Here is a 20,734-nt window from a genome sequence, read left to right as displayed (position 1 = left end):
ACTTTTTTGGTAGTTAATTGGTGAAAAGAGTTTCACAGACTTTCCTTCTTGGGCTGGTTTTTTTTTGTCGGTCCCCGGGCTTGAACTCTGGGCTTGGGTGCTGTCCCTGCAATCTTCAGCTCAAGGTGAGTGCTCTACCACTTGAACTACAGTGCTACTTCTGGTTTTCTAGTGGTTTATTGGAGATAAGAGTCTCACAGACTTTCCTGCCTGGGCTGGCTTTGAACTGTGATCCTCAGATCTCAGCCTCCTGAGTAGCTAGGATTATAGGCGTGAGTCACTGGCCCCTGGCCTGGGCTGTTTGTTTTTTTTTTGGGGGGGGGGGGGCTCTGGTTGTGGGCCTGAACTCTGGGCCTGGGCATTGTCCTCAGCTCTTCACCTCAAGGCTAGTCTCTACCACTTGAGCCACAGCGCCACTTCCGGCTTTTTTTTTTCTACTTATATGGTGCTGAGGAATCAAACCCAGGGCCTCATGCATGCAAGGTAAGCGCTCTACCACTGAACCACTTTCTCAGCCCTCTTGGGCTGGGTTTAAACCTTGGTCCTCAGATCTCAGCCTTCTTAGTGGTTAGGATTACAGGTGTGAGCCACCAGTGGTAGGCCACTTTTTTTTTTTTTTCTTCATTTTGGTATGGAGCTTGGAACTGGGGCCTTGTGTTCTCACTCAGTTTGATTGTTCACAGTGGTACTCTCCCATGCCTCCAGCCTGACTTTTTGCTGGTTAATTGGAAAATGGAGTCTTTCAGACTTCATTGCCAGAATTGGCTTTAAACTCAATCCTCAACTTCTCTCAGCTTCCTGTATAACTAAGAGTACAAGTGTTAGCCACTGGCATATAGCCTAGTTTACTTTCTTCCTGATTGTCCTGACCAGTGATTTACTACCTCCTGAAGCAGGAAAATGTTACAGAATTGATATCCAGCGTAGAAGGAAAAGATCAGTCACAAAGGGATAGACCAGTAGAGCTCTAAGGAGTAGGTTGGTTACATAGCAGTTTTTTTCTGTATGTCAAAAATACCTATATTTTAATAAAACTGTACTTGGTAGATATTGAGACTTCTAAAAATCCTGTTTTTGATTCTCTACATTTTTTTTTTTGCACTGTTCATTTCAAGACCGTAAAGTACCTTGTACATATTTATTTGTAGTGTTATCACTGATGAGAATTATAATTGGAGGAATATGTTTAAATGTCGTAAGTAACTGATTATTATGAGTAATGCTCGTATGTATGTATATATGTGTGTATGTATTTGTGTATTTATTTATTGTGCTGGTTGGTCCTGGGGCTTGAATTCAGGGCCTGGGTGCTATCTCTGAGCTTCTTTTGCTAAAGCCCTAGTGTTCTACTTGAGCCACAGTGCCACTTACGGCTTTTTCTGAGTAGTTTATTGGAAATAAGAGTCTCACACGGACTTTCCTACCTGGGCTGGCATTGAACCATGATCCTCAGATCCAGCCTCCTAAGTAGCTAGAAACACAGGTTTGTCTCCCTCCCTCACCCCCCCCACCCCCCCCCATCGTGGGGTTTGAACTGTGGGCCTGGGCGCTGTCCCTCTGCTCTTCAGCTCAAGGCTAGCGCTGTACCACTTGAGCCACAACACCACTTCTGTTTTTCTGGTGGTTTATTAGAGAGAAGAGTCTCATGGAGTTTTCTGCCCCAGCTGGCTTTGAACCACGATCCTCAGATCTCAGCCTCCTGAGTAGCTAGGATTACAGGCATGAGCCACTGGCACCGGCCTTAATTAACTTTTTTCCCCTTTTCTTTTCTTTTCTTTTTTCTTTTTGTCTGTTGTGGGGCCTGAACTCTGGGCCTGGGAACTGTCCCTGAGCTCTTCAGTTCAAGGCTAGTGCTCTACCACTTGAGCCACAGCGCCATTTCTGTCTTTTTCTTGCTTATGTGGTGCTGAGGAATCAAACCCAGGGCCTCTTGCATGCAAGACAAGCGCTCTACCACTGAGCCACCTTCCCAGCCCCCTTAATTAACGTTTGTAATAGCAATTATTCAAATATTTAGTGTAAAATTGAGGTGTATATAAAATATATACATTCTTGAGAGACTCTAAAGTGAAATTTTATATTTTTCCTCCACACAACTATTTTGCAAACATGAGCATATGTTTCTACAGGAAAACAAACTGACATCAACTTCATCTGAAAATATTTCTGGTTCTCCACTTTTTGGGAAGAACAGTCAGACCTGGAAGAAGGATCTCAGGAAAATCATTATTATGGGGTCAAAGATCTAGGCCTGTGTGTAAACATGACAACTTTCTCAGGCTGCCTGCCACACTGCTGTTTTCATAGCTTCATCCATGCCCTGAGAGGCTCTCCCTCTATTTTGTATTGTCCAAAGTAGGTTTTTGTAACACGAAAACTTTTTTTTTTTTGTCTGTCATGGGGCTTGAACTTGGCCTGAGCACTGCCCCTGAGCTCTTCAGCTCAAGGCTAGTGCTCTACCATTTGAGCCACAGGGCCACGTCTGGTTTTCTGGTGGTTAATTGGAGTCTCATGGACTTTTCCTGCCCCAACTGGCTTTGAACCTTGATCCTCAGATCTCAGCCTCCTGAGTAGCTAGGATTACAGGCATGAGTCACTGGCGCCAGGCTGAACTTCTTTTATTATTTGGTTACACTGGTTCTTTTATTTTGAAAAACAGGCTTATATGTTTCTTTATTGTTTTTTGTTTTGTTTTGTTTTGCTAGTACCATGGCTTGAACCCAGGGATTTTGAGCTTGCTTAGTTTTCTTGTTCAAGACTGGTGCCCTATAATTTGAGCCATGCCTGCAGCCCATACTCTGAAATTCTATTATTAAAAAATAAATTTTTATTTGTAGTTTATTTTTTCTACCTTTTTTGTACATTTAGAGAATATAATACATATTAATTTAGATGTCAGGAAATGCTTTTGAGTGTGGGGTTTTCCTGTGGGAGGCAGAAAGGACAATGAGCTCATTGCCAGCTTAGAGAATACCTAAAAGGACAGATACAGCATAAGTCTGGTAATGCTTAACTGCTCAGATGATTGAGGGTGATAGATCTCAGTTGTAGCCTCAATGCTAGTGACAGAAAGCAATTATTAGCTTATTGGCTTGGGAAAATTATTTTAATCTGCAGCTAGGGATTATCTCTGATGTTGTGATAATTAAATGAAAAATAGCTATAAATAGACTGGCTAAAATGGACATTGGTGCTCAGTAAATTGATAGCTGTCATTTTGTTGTTAGCCTCTTCTATTGAGTGCTAGTTTAGTTTAGTCAGTAATTTCATTAATTTGGACCATTTTGAAATGTTAGAATATCATATCATTGGAAAAAGGTTTAGAATTCACTGTTTTCTAAACTTTTGTCTTATTTTGCTTTTTTCTAAATTTTAAATATTAAGCATTTAAGACAATAGAAGATCAACCAAAATGAACTATTTTTAGGGAAACAATTCTGTATTTTATTTATAGTTACTTTTCTATATTGAGTTAATAGATTAATTACTAGAAAAGCAATCTGGGAGAAATTTCAGTTTTCTCCTTTGAAATGCTTAAAGTAAAACTTAAATTCTTCCATTTGAACAAATCAATTCTGTATGATTACTATGCAATATTTAAGAATTCAAATTAGCTTGTGTGTGGGGACAGAAGGGAAAAATTGGGAGAGAGCAAGAAATGTACTCTTTACCTGACTTATGTAACTATAACCTCTCCGTATAACACCTTTATAATAACAATAAAACTGTTTTTTAATTTTAAAAATTTTTTTTGGGTCCGGTCGTGAGGCCTGAACTCTGGGCCTGGGTGCTGTCCCTCAGCTCTTCAGCTCAAGGCCAACGCTCTACCACTTAAGCCACAGTGCCACTTCCGGTTTTTTTCTTTATGTGGTGCTGAGGAATTGAACCCAGAGCCTCATGCATGCAAGGCAAGTGCTCTACCACTGAGCCACCTTCTCAGCCCAACTATTTTTTTATTTTTATTATTTGGTTTTTGTCGGTCATGGGCCTGAACTCTGGGCCTGGCCGCTGTCCCCCAGCTCTTCAGCTCAAGGCTAGCACCCTACCACTTGAGCCACAGTGCCATTTCCGGCTTTTTCTGCTTATGTGATGCTGAGGAATTGAACCCAGGGCCTCATGCATGTGAGGCAAGCACTCTACCACTGAGCCACCTTCCCAGCCCCAATAAAATGATTTTTTAAGAATTCAAGTTAGAGCCTAGTGCTGGTGGCTACTCAGAGGCTGAGATCCTAGCTACTCAGGAGGCTGAGATCTGAGGATCATTGTTCAGAGCCAGCTTGGGCAGGAAACTCTCAGAGACTCTTATCTCCAGTAAACCACTCAGAAAACTCAGAAAGTGGTGTTGTGGCTCAAGTGGTAGAGCATTAGCCTTGAGCTGAAGAGCTCAGGGACAGTGCCTAGGCCCAGAATTCAAGACCCACGACCAAAAAAAAAAAAATTCAAGTTAGGGTTTCTAAAAACATTATTGTGAGGTATTAGTGGCTCTTGCCTATAATCCTAGCTATTCAGGATTTTGAGATCTGAAAATCTGTTCAAAGCTAAACAGGCAAAGCTAGAACAGGCAGGAAAGTCCATGAGACAGACTCTTATCTCCAATTAACCACCAAACAAAGCAGGAAGAATTGGTAGGTTTGGTCTCTTGAGACACACCTCTACTTCTAGTGTGTGTGTGTGTGTGTGTGTGTGTGTGTGTGTGTGTGTGTGTGTGTGTGTGTGTGTGTGTGTGTGTGTGTGTGATTTATTGGAAGAATTGGTAGGTTTGGTCTCTTGAGACACACCTCTACTTCTAGTGTGTGTGTGTGTGTGTGTGTGTGTGTGTGTGTGATTTATTGGAAATAAGAGTCTCACAGACTTTTATTTTTACCTGTTCTTGGGCTCAAACCTTGAGACACACCTCTACTTCTAGTGTGTGTGTGTGTGTGTGTGATTTATTGGAAGAATTGGTAGGTTTGGTCTCTTGAGACACACCTCTACTTCTAGTGTGTGTGTGTGTGTGTGTGTGTGTGTGTGTGATTTATTGGAAATAAGAGTCTCACAGACTTTTATTTTTACCTGTTCTTGGGCTCAAACCTTGAGACACACCTCTACTTCTAGTGTGTGTGTGTGTGTGTGTGTGTGTGTGTGTGTGTGTGTGTAATTTATTGGAAATAAGAGTCTCACAGACTTTTATTTTTACCTGTTCTTGGGCTCAAACCTTGAGACACACCTCTACTTCTAGTGTGTGTGTGTGTGTGTGTGTGTGTGTGTGTGTGTGTGTGTGTGTGTAATTTATTGGAAATAAGAGTCTCACAGACTTTTATTTTTACCTGTTCTTGGGCTCAAACCTGCCACATACTAACTAGGCAGGCACACCACTGGCCCCTTTGTGATCAAAACTGGTTCACTTCCCTTTTTTTTTTTTCCAGTCCTGGGCCTGGGCACTGTCCCTGCCCTTCTTTTGCTCAAGGGGGCCATAGCACCACTTCTGGCTTTTTTGAGTAGTTTATTGGAGATAAAACTTACAGGGCCAGGAATGTGGCTTAGTGGTAGTGCTTGCCTAGAATGCATGAGGCCCTGGGTTTGATTCCTTAGTACCACATAAACAGAAAAAGCCAAAAGTGGCTCTGTGGCTCAAGTGGTAGAATACGAGGCTTGAACAAAAGCCCAGGGACAGTGCCCAGGCCTTGAGTTCAAGCCCAGGACTGGCAAAAAAAAAAAAATTTAAAAAATCTTACGTACTTTCCTGCCCAGGCTGGTTTCAGCCTCCTGAGTAGCTAGGATTATAGGCGTGAGCCACTAGTACCTGAAATGTTTATATTTTTGCCATAATTTTAAATTTAGGATCCTTAAATGTGAAAATATAGATCTTATGATTTCTTAATAGTTTTTGTACTTTATATTCTTGAAATTTTTTTTAATTCCATAGTTAGCATTTTTGTCATGTTTCCTTAGCTAAAACTCAAAAAGCTTTGGTATTTTTCACTTGCATTAACTTGTTGCTATTATTATAGATGATTATGTTAAGTAATGTAAGTTAGCAAACAAAAATATTTTAGCCTTCTCAATTAAGTCTACAGAACAAGAAATAAACATCTTGGTTTGCAATTAATAAATTAAAAATGATCTTTGCTAGTCCATCTTAACATGAGAAAAAGAAACACATTAAGAATTTGGCTTTTTCTGAAGTTTCACATTAACTTATTTCACATTTCAATAAAAAGTTTCTCAAATGCTGTTATTTTTCTCTTTATACCAATATTATTTTGGTATACACTTAACAGTTTTTTGGCTATGATAGGCAAGAAATTGGCTATTTTTATGAACATTAGCATCTTTTAAATTTTATCATTTGCATATTCCTTTACCATTAATTTTTTAATTTCTTAATAATCTACATAGGATTGAGAGTTATCTTATAAATAAGAATAATACAAAAATGTTTGGCTTATTATAATACTTTATTTTATTCCAGCCTTAAACTTTGTGTTTTATTTTTCTTTCTTTTTGAAAATAGATGATCCATAATTACATGGAGCACTTAGAAAGAACAAAACTTCATCAACTCTCAGGGAGTGATCAACTAGAGTCTACAGCTCATAGTAGAATTAGGTAAGCTTTTATCGTACATTTTGCCTTGAGAAAAAGTGAAATAATGTCTTTTTTATTTGTTTCTTTTGTTCTTTAATCCTGGAACAATAGTTAGGCTGATTCAGAAAGCTCTCTCTGTGGTTGGAATGCTGTACGAGAGAAAAGCGTGGAAACATAGAAAGAAACTTCACTATTAAAAAGGCATATTGTGACCTATGCTTATATAAACAGCATATCAAAACAGTATTTTGATTGTTTTTGTTACTTAATGAAAATTAAACTAGGTATGAAATTTTCTAGTTTGTGGAAATGCAGAAATATTTTTATTTCTCCTATATTGTTGGTCCTTTCTGTTGCAGAGGCATGTTTGAAAGGATTAGCTAGCCATCTGTTTGGTGTAGGAGCATGAATAAATTATGTAGATCTTTAGCATTGTAGCCAATGAGCTAAGCTCGGATTCTTACTAGAGAGGAAAATAGTTAACAGGCTGCTTGTCGCTCTGGATTGCTGCATAAATGCTAGGAGCAGCAGCTCTATGGTTATGAGGTGAGGATAGCGGAATGACGTCATCGCTTGGGAGCCGCTGCAGGATGGAGTGGAAAGCTGCTGCTGATGGCATTGTTTTTGTGGCAGCAGCTGAATGACAGATCCTCACTACAAAGATATTCCTTTGGCCCCCGTGTAGGCCTCCTGGTTCGGACGTTTCACCATGCCAGCACAGCGCCATGAGTCCTGGATGCATGCTGCTGTTTGTGTTTGGCTTTGTTGGCGGGGCGGTGGTCATTAATTCTGCTATCTTAGTATCTCTCTCTGTTTTGCTGCTTGTGCACTTTTCTATTTCTACTGGTGTGCCAGCTCTGACGCAGAACCTACCAAGGATACTCAGGTACTCTAGTCTTTTGGAAGCCCCTGTGTGGCTGGTTTTAAGAAATTTTATTGCCATGGTCTGCTTTGTAACCATTTCTATTGCAGATTGAAACAATAGAAAATGGCCTGAAGCTAGAATGTCTATTACTATTTATAGTAATTTGGAGGCCACCACTTAGGAATATTGCTTTGTGTTTAGAAATTTCTGACCAAAGAAAAGGGTTTTTATATTATACAAGGTCATTGTGATCTTGTTTTAGAGATAATGTTCAAAGAGTGAACTGAGAGCAAGAGTAGAGCACCAGGTTTAAGTGTGTACAACCTCTGGGCTTAGCTTCTGAGCATTTAGGAACAAATATCTTTTATGCTAGATAGATCTTGCAAAAAATTAGTCATAGGCCATGGATTAATTTTGTTCTAATTTTTATCCTTTGCCTGATGGAGGTTTTGCTATTAAGTTAAAATTTTACAATTTTAATAACATCTCACAGGAAGCAAAAATTTAAATGTTTTCCTCCTAAAATAAAATATATTTTAAAGTAAAAGAATTTCAACTTTTTAGGGCAGCAGTGCATTTCCGCACATCAAAGTTGGGAAAGCTTTGCAAAGCCTATTCACTATTGTTGGGTCAGATGTCACCCTTTCTTTTCTTTGTAGTCCTGGATGATAAATACCCATGCCTATTTGTGGGGTTAGTCATTAATCTCTGTAGCTTTATTGCTGTTCGCTCTGCTTGTAGCTTGTAAGAGCCATCTTTTGCATTTTAGAGGCTTACAGTTTGGGCTTTTAATGTTTTGTAATTTATCAAACTCAAAGTATCTGGTTTGTTCAGATTTCTGTTTTGTACATGATTTTAAAAGAAGGTTCAGAATTATTTAAACAGTTACAAAATATGTAAATACTAATTGTGGACTTAGATAAATTAAGAACAATTCAAGTAGTTAGGTCCTTCAATGTGTTCCTTTTCTTTTGTAGGCCAGTTCATATTCAATTTTAATTAAAGACACAAATTAGATTCCATCTACAGTCTTAACTAAGTGTTGAATTATGTATATATGTGTGTATTATCTTTCTATTTATTTAGAGATAGTATATGGAGCTCAGCCTAGCCTAGAACTCTTAAGTAGTGCCCAGGCTAGCCCCCAAATTCCTAGTTCTCTTGTCTATACATACACCACTATGCCTAGCTCCTTCCTGGTTAATAAAAACTCAGGAACGGCTCTAATTACTTGTATGTATTATTAGTACAAAAGATTTGCATATAGATCTGTATATTGCGGCTTTAAGGAACTAAAAAATATATAGACTCAAGAAAAAAATAAAATTATTATTATTATCATTATTTGATGTTGTTGGCCATGGAGCTTGAACTCAGGGCCTGGGCAAATTTGTGTGTGTGTGTGTGATCAGTTGTGGGGCTTGAACTCTGGGCCTGGGCTCTGTTCCTCAGCTCTTCAGCTCAAGGCTAGCGCTCTACTACTTGAGCTATAGCGCCACTTGCGGTTTTCTGGTGGTTTATTGGAGATAAGAGTTTCATGGACTTTCCCTCCTGGGCTGGCTTTGAATCGTGATCCTCAGATCTCAGCTTCCTGAGTAGCTAGGATTATAGGTGTGAGCTACTGGCCCCAGCAAGACCTTTCTTTCTTAGCAATTCTTCTTTTTTTCCCCCCTTTGGGTCAGTCATGGGGTTTGAACTCAAGGCTTGCACACTGTCCTGTGGAGCTCTTTTGCTTAAGACTAGTGCTCTACCACTTTGAGCCACAGAGCCACTGACCTTTCTTTCTTGAGTGGGTTTTTACTCAAGGTTGGTCTGGTGAGTGACACCTTCACTTTTTGCTGGTTAGTTGGAGATAAGAGTGTCATAGATTTGTCTACCTGATTTGGGTTTGAATTGTAAACCTCAGAACTCAGTCCCCTGAGTAGCTAGGATTACAAGTGTAAGCTACTGGCACCCAGCATAAAATTATTAAACTAAGATCCATTTGAGAAGGCAGTGCCAGGAAGTGGGTAAGAGGGGCTTTGGAGTTGGACTGCTCTGCCCCTGGGGAGCAGTATTTGGACCTTTGGCAATTTACGCTCTCTGTGCTTGACTTTTTTCCTCTGAAGGTACTTAAATCTCATTGGATCTTTTAAAAAAAGAAGGTATGGCACCCAGGACCTGAGTTCAAGCCCCATGACTGATACCCCCCTCATCCTCCCCAAAAGTGAGATTAGATTTGCATTTAATTAAATTATATATGTATATAGTAAATTGCACAATCATATTGATTTCATAGTCACCTTTTTTTTTAACCAGAGCTGACTTTATTTTTGTTTTTGATCCTATGTAGGGCTTGAACTCAATTCAGGGCCTGGGCGCTGTCCCAGAGTTTTTGCCCAAGTCTACTGCTCCACCACTTGAAGCTACAGCTCCACTTCTGGTTTTTAGGTAGTTAATTTGAGATAAGAGTTTCACAGACTTTACTGCCTGGGCTGTAAACCTTGATCTTTCAGATCTCAGCCTCCTGAGTAGCTAGGATTATAGGTGGAGCCACAAGGGCCTTGCTAAAGTTGGCTTTTAATCCTGGCCAGTTACTATTACTTAAAGTTGTTGAGCATAATTATTTCTACTCTGAAAACCAGAAAAGTAATCCCAATGTTCTGGTATGGATTAAAAGAGATAAGTTAATAAATTATCTGGATCAGTACCTGAACACCTGGTGAGTGTTCAACAAATGCATCCTTTAAAGTAGACATATCTATGAAGTATGTATGTATATATTTTACTGTGCCAGGCCCAAGACTTGAACTCTGGGCCTGGGTGTTGTCCTTGAACTTTTGTGTCCAAGGGTAGCCCCCTACCATATGAACCACATCTTCACTTCCAGCTTTTTGATGGTTAATTGGAAACAGTTGATGATAGCTTTGTTTTTATATATATTAGCCAGTAGTATTACTAGAGAGTGATAGCTAGTGTTTCAGTCTTGGGGTATAAATCTGCCTGTTGGTATTTTTCTACAGATCTCTCTCTCTCTCTCTCTCTTTCTATCTTTCTCTCTTTCTCTCTTTCTCTCTCTCTCTCGTTATTTTTGTGACAAATACATGCAGTAGCAAAGATGCCTACCAATATAGTATAGCACTACAGTTTTCTTCTGTTTCTTTTTAAAAGTAAAATTCTGTTGAATTTGCATAATTACATGCCTTTTTTTCCTCCCCTCAACTCATGTGTGTAATTTAGTAACGCAATAACAAGAGGAGTATATGGCAGCACACTTTTTTTCCAGAGAGTAATGCAAAGCATTATTGGCCCTATTGTCAGACTGTTAATTAGTATCTGAAGAGAAGTCCTGTTACTACAGAGCAGTTTCTCTGAATGACTGAAAAAAGCAAAATAAAAAGTTGGGAATTCTAACTTCTTTTTTCTTTTTTGGGTCAGTTGTGGGGATTGAACTTGAGGCTTGCTGCTATCCCCAAGGTTTATTGCTCAAGTCTAATAATCTACCACTTTGAGTCATAATGCCCCTTCTGGTTTTCTGGTGGTTAATTGGAGATAAATGTCTCATATACTTTCCTGCTCAGGCTGGCTTTGAGATCTTCAGATCTCAACCTCCTGAATAGCATGAGCACTGGCACTGCTTCTACTTGTATTTTGAACTGCAGATTTAGTAGGAAAGTTAGGCCTGAATTTATACCTTCAACCATTTAAAGCATTTTTTTGGGGGGTGGGGGGCGGTCCTGGAGCTTGAACTCTGGGCTTGGGCGCTGTCCCTCAGCTCTTCAGCTCAAGGCGAGCACTCTACTGCTTGAGCCACAGCTCCACTTCCTGGTTTTCTAGTGGTTTATTGGAGATAAGAGTCTCACGGGCTTTACTGCCCAGGATGGCTTTGAACCTCGATCCTCAGATCTCAGCCTCCTGAGTAGCTAGGATTATAGGCATGAGCCACCTGCACCTGTTTTTTGAATTGTAGATTTAGTAGGAAAGGTAGGCCTGAATTAATACCTCCAACCATTTAAAGCTTTTTTTTTGGTCCAGTCGTGGGGTCTCAACTCTGTGCCTAGGTGCTGTCCCTCAGCTCTTCGGCTCAAGGCTAGCGCTCTACCATTTGAGCCACAGCGCCACTTCCCGCTTATGTGGTGGTGTGGAATCGAACCCAGGGCCTCATGCATGCAAGACAAGCGCTCTACTACTGAGCCACCTTCCCAGCCCCGGTTTTTTTTTTTGTTGGTGGTGGTGGGGCTTGAACTCTGGGCCTGGGTACTGTCCCTCAGCTCTTCAGCTCAAGGCGAGCGCTCTACCACTTTCCGGTTTTCTGGTGGTTTATTGGAGATAGGAGTCTCACAGTCTCTCCTGCCCGGGCTGGCTTTGAACCGCGATCCTCAGATCTCAGCCTGCTGAGTAGCTAGGATTACAGGCATGAGCCACCAGCACCCGGCCCGCTTTATTTTTTTTTAAGGTAATTAATATATATGAAAATGTGTTGGTAGTATATAAGAAGATACTGTAATATGTAGCTTATATTTTGATTTGTTTGCAGTGTGATAATTCATTTGCAGTCTGTTGTCTTCCTAGTTACCTTTGTATTTTGGGTTATAAAGCTTTCCATTAGACTTGAGTCTGATTAAATTCCCAGTCACTTTTTACTTAACTCTTGAAAAGAGATGTTATACCATGGAGGTCAAGGAGGTTGAGAGGGAGGGGTAAGAATGTTGAAAGGAGTAACATTGACCAGGCACAATGTATTCATAAAATGCTTTGTTGAATGGCAACTCCTTTGAACAACTACTTAAAAATAAAAAAATAAAAGAAAATAGAGGTCAACTAGTAGTCTTAGACCCTTGGATTTTCTCTTCTCAAAATTTAAGATAAATATCAGATTGACAACTTTTCATTTTTGATTTGGGGAGGAGAAAACCTCACTATCAACACCTATACATTCTTTAATAAAAAGAAAGGACATTTTAAAATTAAAGAAGCAGAACAGATATAATTTAAAATAAGGAACAAAAGCCGGAAGTAGCGCTGTGACTCAAGTGGTAGAGCACTAGCCTTGAGCTGAAGAGCTGAGGGACAGCGCCCAGGCCCAGAGTTCAGGCCCCACGACCGGACCCCCCCCAGAAAAATAAAATAAAATAAGGAACAAGTTCCACATTATGGAACTGTTGACATGTCAAATATATTACTGTATTATTTAGTAGAGAAATAACAAATGATGCCTCTTTTTGACATTGACTTTATAAAAACTTTGTTGCTAAAAATAAACTTTGTTGCTGACTAGCATGGGGTATGGATCAGTGATAAATGATAGAAAATTGAATAGATGGCTACCTTAATTTAATAAAATTATTGTTCTGGTACAAACAGATTTAGTATTAAAATCCTCTCTCTCTCTTTTTTTTTTTTTTTTGTCGGTTGTGGGGCTTGAACTCTGGGCCTGGGCGCTGTCCCTCAGCTGTTCAGCTCAAGGCTAGTGCTTTACCACTTGAGCCAAAGTGCCCCTTCTGGCTTTTTCTGCTTATCTGATGCTGAGGAATCAAACCCAGGGCCTCATGCATGCAAGGCAAGCGCTCTACCACTGAGCCACCTTCCAAGCCCCCAAATCCTGTCTCTTATTGTTCTTCCTACCTGCATTTTAGTGTAAAGAAATGATGAATTATCAACTGTTATAGTAACTTCATTTCTATCCTTTTAAAAGCATTTGCATTTGGAAACTTTAGATCAACAAAGCATGTTTCTTGTTGAAATTTTATTATTATTAAAATGATAAGTTTTGTCTATTGAAATTTTCCATAAAACATTGATAGTCAACAATTCTTTCATAGAATTTTGGGGGCTGCTTGTATGGAAGAAAACTCAGTATTTCTCTTATGTATTATTCCTGAAAGGGACCCCTATAGTGTGGTATATGGAACAATACAACTTTTCTACTCTAGGAAAGAGAAAAATCTTTTTTAGTTCTTTTTGCCATTTAATTAATAGCCTTGATTCAATTTGTATACCGATTTCTGTCTAGGCAGAAAGGGTTACTGGGCTGAAGAGGCTTCAGCAAACACTTGGGGACTAGCATGAGGCTGTGGGATATCTAGGAGCAGAGGTTGGGCTCCTTTATTTATTTATTATTTTTGGGGGGGTCCAATCGTGGGCCGGAACTCTGGGCCTGGACACTGTCTCTCAGCTCTTCAGCTCAAGGTTAGTGCTCTACCAATTGAGCCACAGCACCACTTCTGGCTTTTTTTCTTTTTGCTTATGTGGTACTGAGGAATCGAACCCAGGGCCTCAGGCATGCAAGGCAAGCGCTCTACCACTGAGCCACCTTCCCAGCCCTAGGCTGGGCTCCTTTAAAGGAAAAGGCTGCAGTTGCTCCATAACACTTCAAGTGAAACTAGGCTAGACCAGGGGAAGAATTATCAGTAACTTAGCCATATTTCTTAAACTTTCTTGACATTTTTCTAAATTAATTTCTGAGGCTGATTTAAATTTCGTAGACTTTTCTTCTTCTTTTTTTTTGGGGGGGGGGCGGGGGGTCCGGTCGTGGGGCCTGAACTCTGGGCCTGGGCGCTGTCCCTCAGCTCTTCAGCTCAAGGCTAGCACTCTACCACTTGAGCTACAGCGCCACTTCCAGCTTTTTTCTTTTTGCTTATGTGGTGCTGAGGAATCAAACCCAGGGCCTCGAGCACGCAAGGCAAGTGCTCTACCACTGAGCCACCTTCCCAGCCCTTCGTAGACTTTTCTTTGGCAAGTTCACTTATTCAGCTGGACAGACAGACAGTATGACTTAAGAATCACTGTTTATTACAAAATTGTGACAAACCAGTGGCAAAATAAAAATAAGTGAATGTTTAATTTTTTTCTTTCCTCTTCAAATAGAAAAGAACGCCCTATATCATTAGGGATTTTCCCATTACCTGCTGGAGATGGATTGCTTACACCTGACACTCAGAAAGGAGGTGAGACCCCAGGATCAGAGCAGTGGAAATTTCAGGAATTAAGTCAACCACGTTCCCATACCAGTCTGAAGGTAAGCTTTATTCTGTTGAAGTTGCCAGGTTGCAATTTATAAACTTTTTATCTAAATAGAAGTAACAGGTAACCAGAGTATAATAATAGTTTATATGCATTTTATCTTGTAAAATTGATACCTTCTTTTAAAAAATGGGAAATGAGCTTTTCTATGTACATATAAGTTTTTAGTATTCTGTTTGTTATATAGGAAAACAAAATGAAGCATTGTTACATCTTGCTTGGCATATTAACGATAGAAATTAATTTCTAGGGCTGGGAAAGTGGCTCAGTGGTAGAGCGCTTGCCTTGCATGCCTGAGGCCCTGGGTTCGATTCCTCAGCACCACATAAGCAGAAAAAAAAAGCTGGAAGTGGCGCTGTGGCTCAAGTGGTAGAGTGGTAGAGTGAAGATCACTAATAATTCACTTTTTAAATCTTTGCCGGAGGCTAGTGGCTCACATTTTTCATCCTAGCTACTCAAGAGACTGAGATCTAAGGATCCTGGTTAGAAGCCAGCCCAGGCAGGAAAGTCCATGAGACTCTTATCACCAATTAACCACAAAAAGCCAGAAGTAGAGCTGTGGCTCAAGAAGTAGAGCCCTAGTCTTGAGCATAAAAGCTTAGGGACAATGCTCAGACCCAGAGTTCAAGCCTCAGGACTGGCAAAAACAAAAAAACAAAAACCTTTTTATTTTAAATTAGAAAGGTGTCCTATTCTTTGATACCAATTGCTGTGGAAGCTAGGGCAGGATGGTTGCTTGAGCCTAGGTGTTTGAGACTAGCCTGGGCAATATACCAAGACCCTACCTCAAAAACAAAACTTTAAAGTTATATTCTGTGTGAATATGTTTAAAGATTGATTATAAAAAAGAAGTCTTGTTATATTATAAAATCTACGCTGGGCCTGGGAAGTTGGCTCAGTGGTAGAATGTTTGCTTTGCATGCATGTGGCCCTGGATTTGATTCCTCAGCACCACATAAGCAGAAAAAGCTGGAAGTTGCACTGTGACTCAAGTGGTAGAGCGCTAGCCTTGAACTGAAGAGCTGAGGGACAGCACCCAGGCCCAGAGTTCAAGCCCCATGACCAACAACAACAACAAAAATCTACCCTGTCATAAAACACATAGGCCACCTGTTTGGATACAAGTACTTCATTTAAACACTATCTCCTTTTTCATATTTTTCTTCATAATACATACATGATCTTAGAATGTAGAGATAGTTCTTACTAGCTCCTAATATCTTTCCATTTATTTATTTGCCTTGTTTCTTTTTCACACTGAAAAGATAAATTCCAGGAGATGGAGATGTATTTCCTTTTGTGTTTCCAGCACATAGAAAACTGTACAGCATATTGTAGGTATTTTGTAGGTATTCAAAATAAGATTTTTTTGAATGAATTACCTGTTTTAGATGTTACATTTTTTATTTTTGGCAGTACTGCATGTTGAACTAAGGGCTTCTTGCTTACTAAGAAGCCACTCTACCTCATTTGTCTTTATTTTTTGGATAAGGGCTTGCTGATTGTTTTGCTTGTTTGTTTTTTAATACTACCAGGACCAGCCTCAGGCCACAATTATCCTCCCTGTCCTTTTTGTGCCACTGAGCCTGGCTTATTTGTTGAGATGAGCATCTTACTAACTTTTGCCCATACTTGGAAACATAATGGTTCTGATCTCTGCCTTATGAGTAGTTAGGATTATGGTATGAACCACTATGCTGAGTCTATAGCATTTTTAACAATAAGATCCCTTGGGGCTGAGAAGGTGGCTTAGTGGTAGAGTGCTTGTCTTGCATGCATGAGGCCCTGGGTTCAATTCCTCAGTACCACATACACAGGAAAAAAAAAAAAAGGCAGAAATGGAGCTGTGGCTCAAGTGGTGGTATGCTAGCCTTGAACAAAAGAAGCTCAGGGACAGTACCCAGGCCCTGAGTTCAAGCCCCAAGACTGCCCCCCCCCCCCCCAAATAAAAAACAAAAAATCTATTCCTTTTCCCTGCATATCGTTCAGTTTGGTAGATGTTAATCATGTTCAGTATTAGTTCACGCTCATTCTTTTTTTTTTTTTTTTTTAATCTGGTCGTGGGGCCTGAACTCTGGGCCTGGGCGCTGTCCCTCAGCTCTTCAGCTCAAGGCTAGCGCTCTACCACTTGAGCCATAGAGCCACTTCCAGCTTTTTTCTTTTTGCTTATGTGGTGCTGAGGAATTGAACCCAGGGCCTTATGCATGCAAGGCAAGCACTCTACCACTGAGCCACCTTCCCAGCCCCCTCTCGCTCATTTTTTACTCCAATGGCCACAGTTGATTTTTTTTTTTAAGCTTGCATGTAGATTAAATAGGTTTTTCAAAACACTCATCCCTCTTCCCAAAACAAAAGGAATACTTCATTAATATCAAAAAGGTATACAATATGGTAGCTATATTTTAATTATTACCTAAAACTGTACCAAAGAGAAGATTATTGGCTGGGCATCGTTGGTTCACACTGGTAATCCTAGCTACTTGGAGACAGACTCTCCTAGTTTGAGGGCAGCCCAGGTAGAGAAGTTTGAGAAATTCCTTAACCAATAATTGGGCATAGTAGTATGTGCCTATCGTCCCAAGCTACGTAAAAGACAGAATGGGAACATCCTGTTTCTACACCTGCCCTCACAGAAAAGTCTGCAAGACTCCATCTCAGCCAGACTCAGTAGTATACTCTGGTCATCACAGCAAAAATTGGAAGTCTAAAGTAGTGTAATCAATGCTCAGGCAAATTCCTGGAAGGAATGTATCTCAAAAATAACCAGTGAAAAACTGGGCTAGATGTGTGACTAAGCAGTAGAGCAACACTTGCCTAGCAAGTACAAGGCTCTGAGTTTAAACTCTAGTACCATCGAAACAAAAATAAATTAGATTGTAAGCGAGAAACAGATTATTCTAATTCTCTTTGTTATTTAATCCAGTGACAAGCTGTGGCAGAACTTTACTGGCAGGTTATAAACCAATTAAGAAATGATTAATGGGGATTTAAACCCAAGGACCTTTTGTGTCCTGACTGAAAATAGTAAGACCAGTACCCCCCAGAAAGTTTCCAAATCAGCCTACACATCCACACAAACATACTTGGTCTAAACATGGAATCACTAAAAAAGCTAAAGACTCAAGCTAAAGATTACTTGTCAAGAAAGAAGTGGTATATTACAAAATGTGAAATGTCTGATAATTAGAAATAATTTATTATTTAGTGAAACCCTTATAAAGAATCAGATGTCATTCTCTGACTTTATCAGGGGCCGGAATCACAGACTGAGTTCCTTTATGGACCGGAAGGCATGTCTTTCATCTTGGTTTCCATGTGAGATAGGAATTGGAGTAGAGTTATAATTGAAAATACCCTATAACTTTCATTTCTCCTGAGAACTTTGAGATGACCTCTATTTCTTTATTTTTATTATGTACTTCATGCTTTGATTTCAGTATGGAAAAATTGATGATGAACATGAATTTTGCTAGCATAGTTTTTCTCCAAAGTTAGGTTAAAATGAAAATGCTCTGTGATAAAAATCACATAATGGGTTATAAGCAGAGGACCTGGGGTCAACAAATAGTAAACCTTGTGGCCGAAGAGTAGTAAGGACATTTGCCAATGATTACAAAGTTACCAACTTTGTTACTATATGGGAAATTTCCCACTGAGGTTATAAGTCATTGTGCAGATTTTCTAAGAATGATATACTTAGAAAACTGTAAATTCCCTAAAAGTTGTTATACATTCTTTTTCAAGCTTACTTTTATTATCTTTAAATAGTTGTAGTACATTATTTCTTTTTTTGGGGGGGGGGGTCTGGTCATGGGGCCTGAACTCTGGGCCTGGGCGCTGTCCCTCAGCTCTTCAGCCCAAGGCTAGTGCTCTACCACTTGAGCCACAGCGCCACTTCCAGCTTTTTTCTAATGTGGTGCTGAGGAATCGAACCCAGGGCCTCGAGCATGCAAGGCAAGTGCTCTACCACTGAGCCACCTTCCCAGCCGTAGTACATTATTTCTTGACTTACCGTAGTCTTATCTCAGTGGAGATAGACAAACAAGCACACAAATGGTAAAATCATAGGATTTTTAGTTTTGCTAAGTGCTGTTAAAGCAAGCTTAGGCTGGAGTTGTGGCTCAAGTGGTAGAGTAACTGCCTAGAAAACTCAAGTCCTGAGCTCAAACCCTAGTTCCTCCAAAATTAAAAAAAACAAAAGAAGTGAAGTGCACAGGATCAGTAAAAGATAGATAGAAGTATGAAATGTACAGTGAAACCCTTAATTTGTACAGGTAGTATGTAGCTAGTAACATAATAAAGAGAGAAGAAAAAGAAAAGGTAAACTAAAATAATTAATGGAGAAAGGTACTTATTTTGTGATTGCAGATTTTTGGAAAGGTCTAGAGGGATGGAGGGGAGGTAGATATGCCAGGAAGATGAGATATAGCAACTGTACAGGCCCTGAGGTAGGGCCACATTAGGCATTGTTAAGGAGTGGGTTTCCTCTTTATCCCTATTCCTCTTAGACTTCCTTACCTGTTGTATCAACTTTCCTTTGGTCAAAATTACCAAAAAACATCCTTTCCAGACCTGGCAGAAATTTTTTTTTGGGGGGGGGGGTGCCCGGTTGTGGGGCCTGAACTCTGGGCCTGGGCATTGTCCCTCAGCTCTTCAGTTGAAGGCTAGTGCTCTACCACTCGAGCCACAGCGCCTCTTCCGGCTTTTTTCTTTTTGCTTATGTGGTGCTGAGGAATGGAACCCAGGGCCTCAGGCATGCAAGGCAAGCACTCTACCACTGAGCCACCTTCCCAGCCCCCCTGGCAGAAAATTTTTTTGTTCTCACTTTGCCTTTTAGAAGTATTTGACCAATGTGAGTACATCCTACTTCTTGAAATAATTTCTTTCACTTTACTTCTAAGATTTCTCCCTCTCTCCCCCAAACACTTGACTTTCTTCACCAGTCCTTCTTGCCTATTGGTTTTGCTTCAACTTTTGGTCCTCTAAATGTTGGAGAACCCCTAAAACCAGGCCTTTTCTTAATCTCGTTAGATCTGTCTGTGTTTGTAAAACTCATATACATATTGATGTTGACAAGTTTCAGTATCTTTGACTTCTTTGATTTTGACTTATTCCCTGAATTTTTATTTATTTATTTATTGGGTCTGGTCGTGGGGCCTGAACTCTGGGCCTGAGTGCTGTCCCTCAGCTCTTCAGCTCAAGGCCAGTGCTCTACCACTTGAGCCACAGCACCACTTCCGGCTTTTTTGTTTTTGCTTATGTGGTGCTGAGGAATCGAACCTAGGGCCTCATGCATGCAAGGCAAGCGCTCTACCACTGAGCCACCTTCCCAGCCCATCTTCCCTGAATTTTTAACCTATATACTCAGTTGCTTTTCTTTCTAGTTTCTGCACATAGAAGTTTTACCTTGACTGATTATCACCATGAAATATACCCCCTTTCAAAGCCAATCCAAACAACACAGTTTACAACGAAGCCTTATCTGAAACTTTTTTTTTTTAAACAGAATCTTACTGTGTAACTTTGTCCTCAAATTTTTGATCTTCATGCCTCACTTCCCAACTGCTAGCATAGCAGACACATGCCACCATATTTGGTTCTGGAACCCTACTGATAATCCTTAAATGGAGTTTAGAGATTATTTCAAGACAGAAAGCAGAGGATTTTGGGGTGTGGGGGAGGAGGTGAGGGGATGGGACAGGGGAATAGTACTGGGGCTTTAACTGAGGGCCTGGGTGCCATTCCTGTGCGTTTTTACTCTGCCACTTTGAGCTACACCTTCACTTCTAGCTTTTTGGTGGGTAATTGGAGAAAGATTTTCACACACTTTCCTGCCCTGGGTTGGTTTTGAAACATGAAACTCAAATCTCTGCCTCCTGAGGATCTAGGATTACAGGCGTGGGCCATCAGCCCAGCTGAGTAAAGGGATTTTACATGGCAGGATTACCCAAGATTTTGTATGGAGGACTTATAAAAGACTTTTTGTTTTTTGGTGTTTTTTTTTGTTTTTTATAGGAAGCCAAATGAATAAAGCTGTTCAGTTAAAAATGAGTTTAAAAGTGCCCAGTGTAGTTGAGTGCCAGTGTCTCACACCTGTAATCCTAGCTCCTCAGGAGGCAGAAATCTGTGGATTAAAGTTTGAAGCCAGCCAGCCTGGGCAGGAAAGTCAGTGAGCATCTTATCTCCAATTAACCACCAGAAAACTGGAAGTGATGCTGTGGTGCAAAGTGGTAGATTTCTTGCCTTGAGCAGGAAAGCTCAGAGCCCAGGCCCTGAGTTCAAACCCCATGACCAACAAAA

General features: G+C 40.3%; 1 protein-coding gene across 7 annotated transcripts in view; it reads left to right on the top strand.

Moving 5' to 3' along the window:
* Spag9 (sperm associated antigen 9) overlaps window positions 1-20,734 on the top strand; it is a 128,543-nt gene that overhangs the window by 40,052 nt on the left and 67,757 nt on the right. For 5 of the 7 annotated variants that reach the window (XM_042670800.1, XM_042670791.1, XM_042670784.1 and 2 more), the window contains 2 exons: window positions 6,494-6,588; window positions 14,279-14,429. In XM_042670800.1, the coding sequence (XP_042526734.1) occupies window positions 6,494-6,588; window positions 14,279-14,429 (246 nt within the window). Of the gene's footprint in view, window positions 1-6,493; window positions 6,589-7,292; window positions 7,454-14,278; window positions 14,430-20,734 lie in introns of those variants that run through there. The other 2 variants (XM_042670827.1, XM_042670818.1) reach the window with 1 other exon arrangement.

This window comes from Dipodomys spectabilis, unplaced genomic scaffold (assembly GCF_019054845.1).
Source record: "Dipodomys spectabilis isolate Male_0828 unplaced genomic scaffold, ASM1905484v1 ptg000018l, whole genome shotgun sequence".
Lineage (NCBI taxonomy): Eukaryota > Metazoa > Chordata > Mammalia > Rodentia > Heteromyidae > Dipodomys > Dipodomys spectabilis.
The sequence above is the reverse complement of the archived record's forward strand: the minus strand, read 5'-3'. Positions and strand labels throughout refer to the sequence as shown.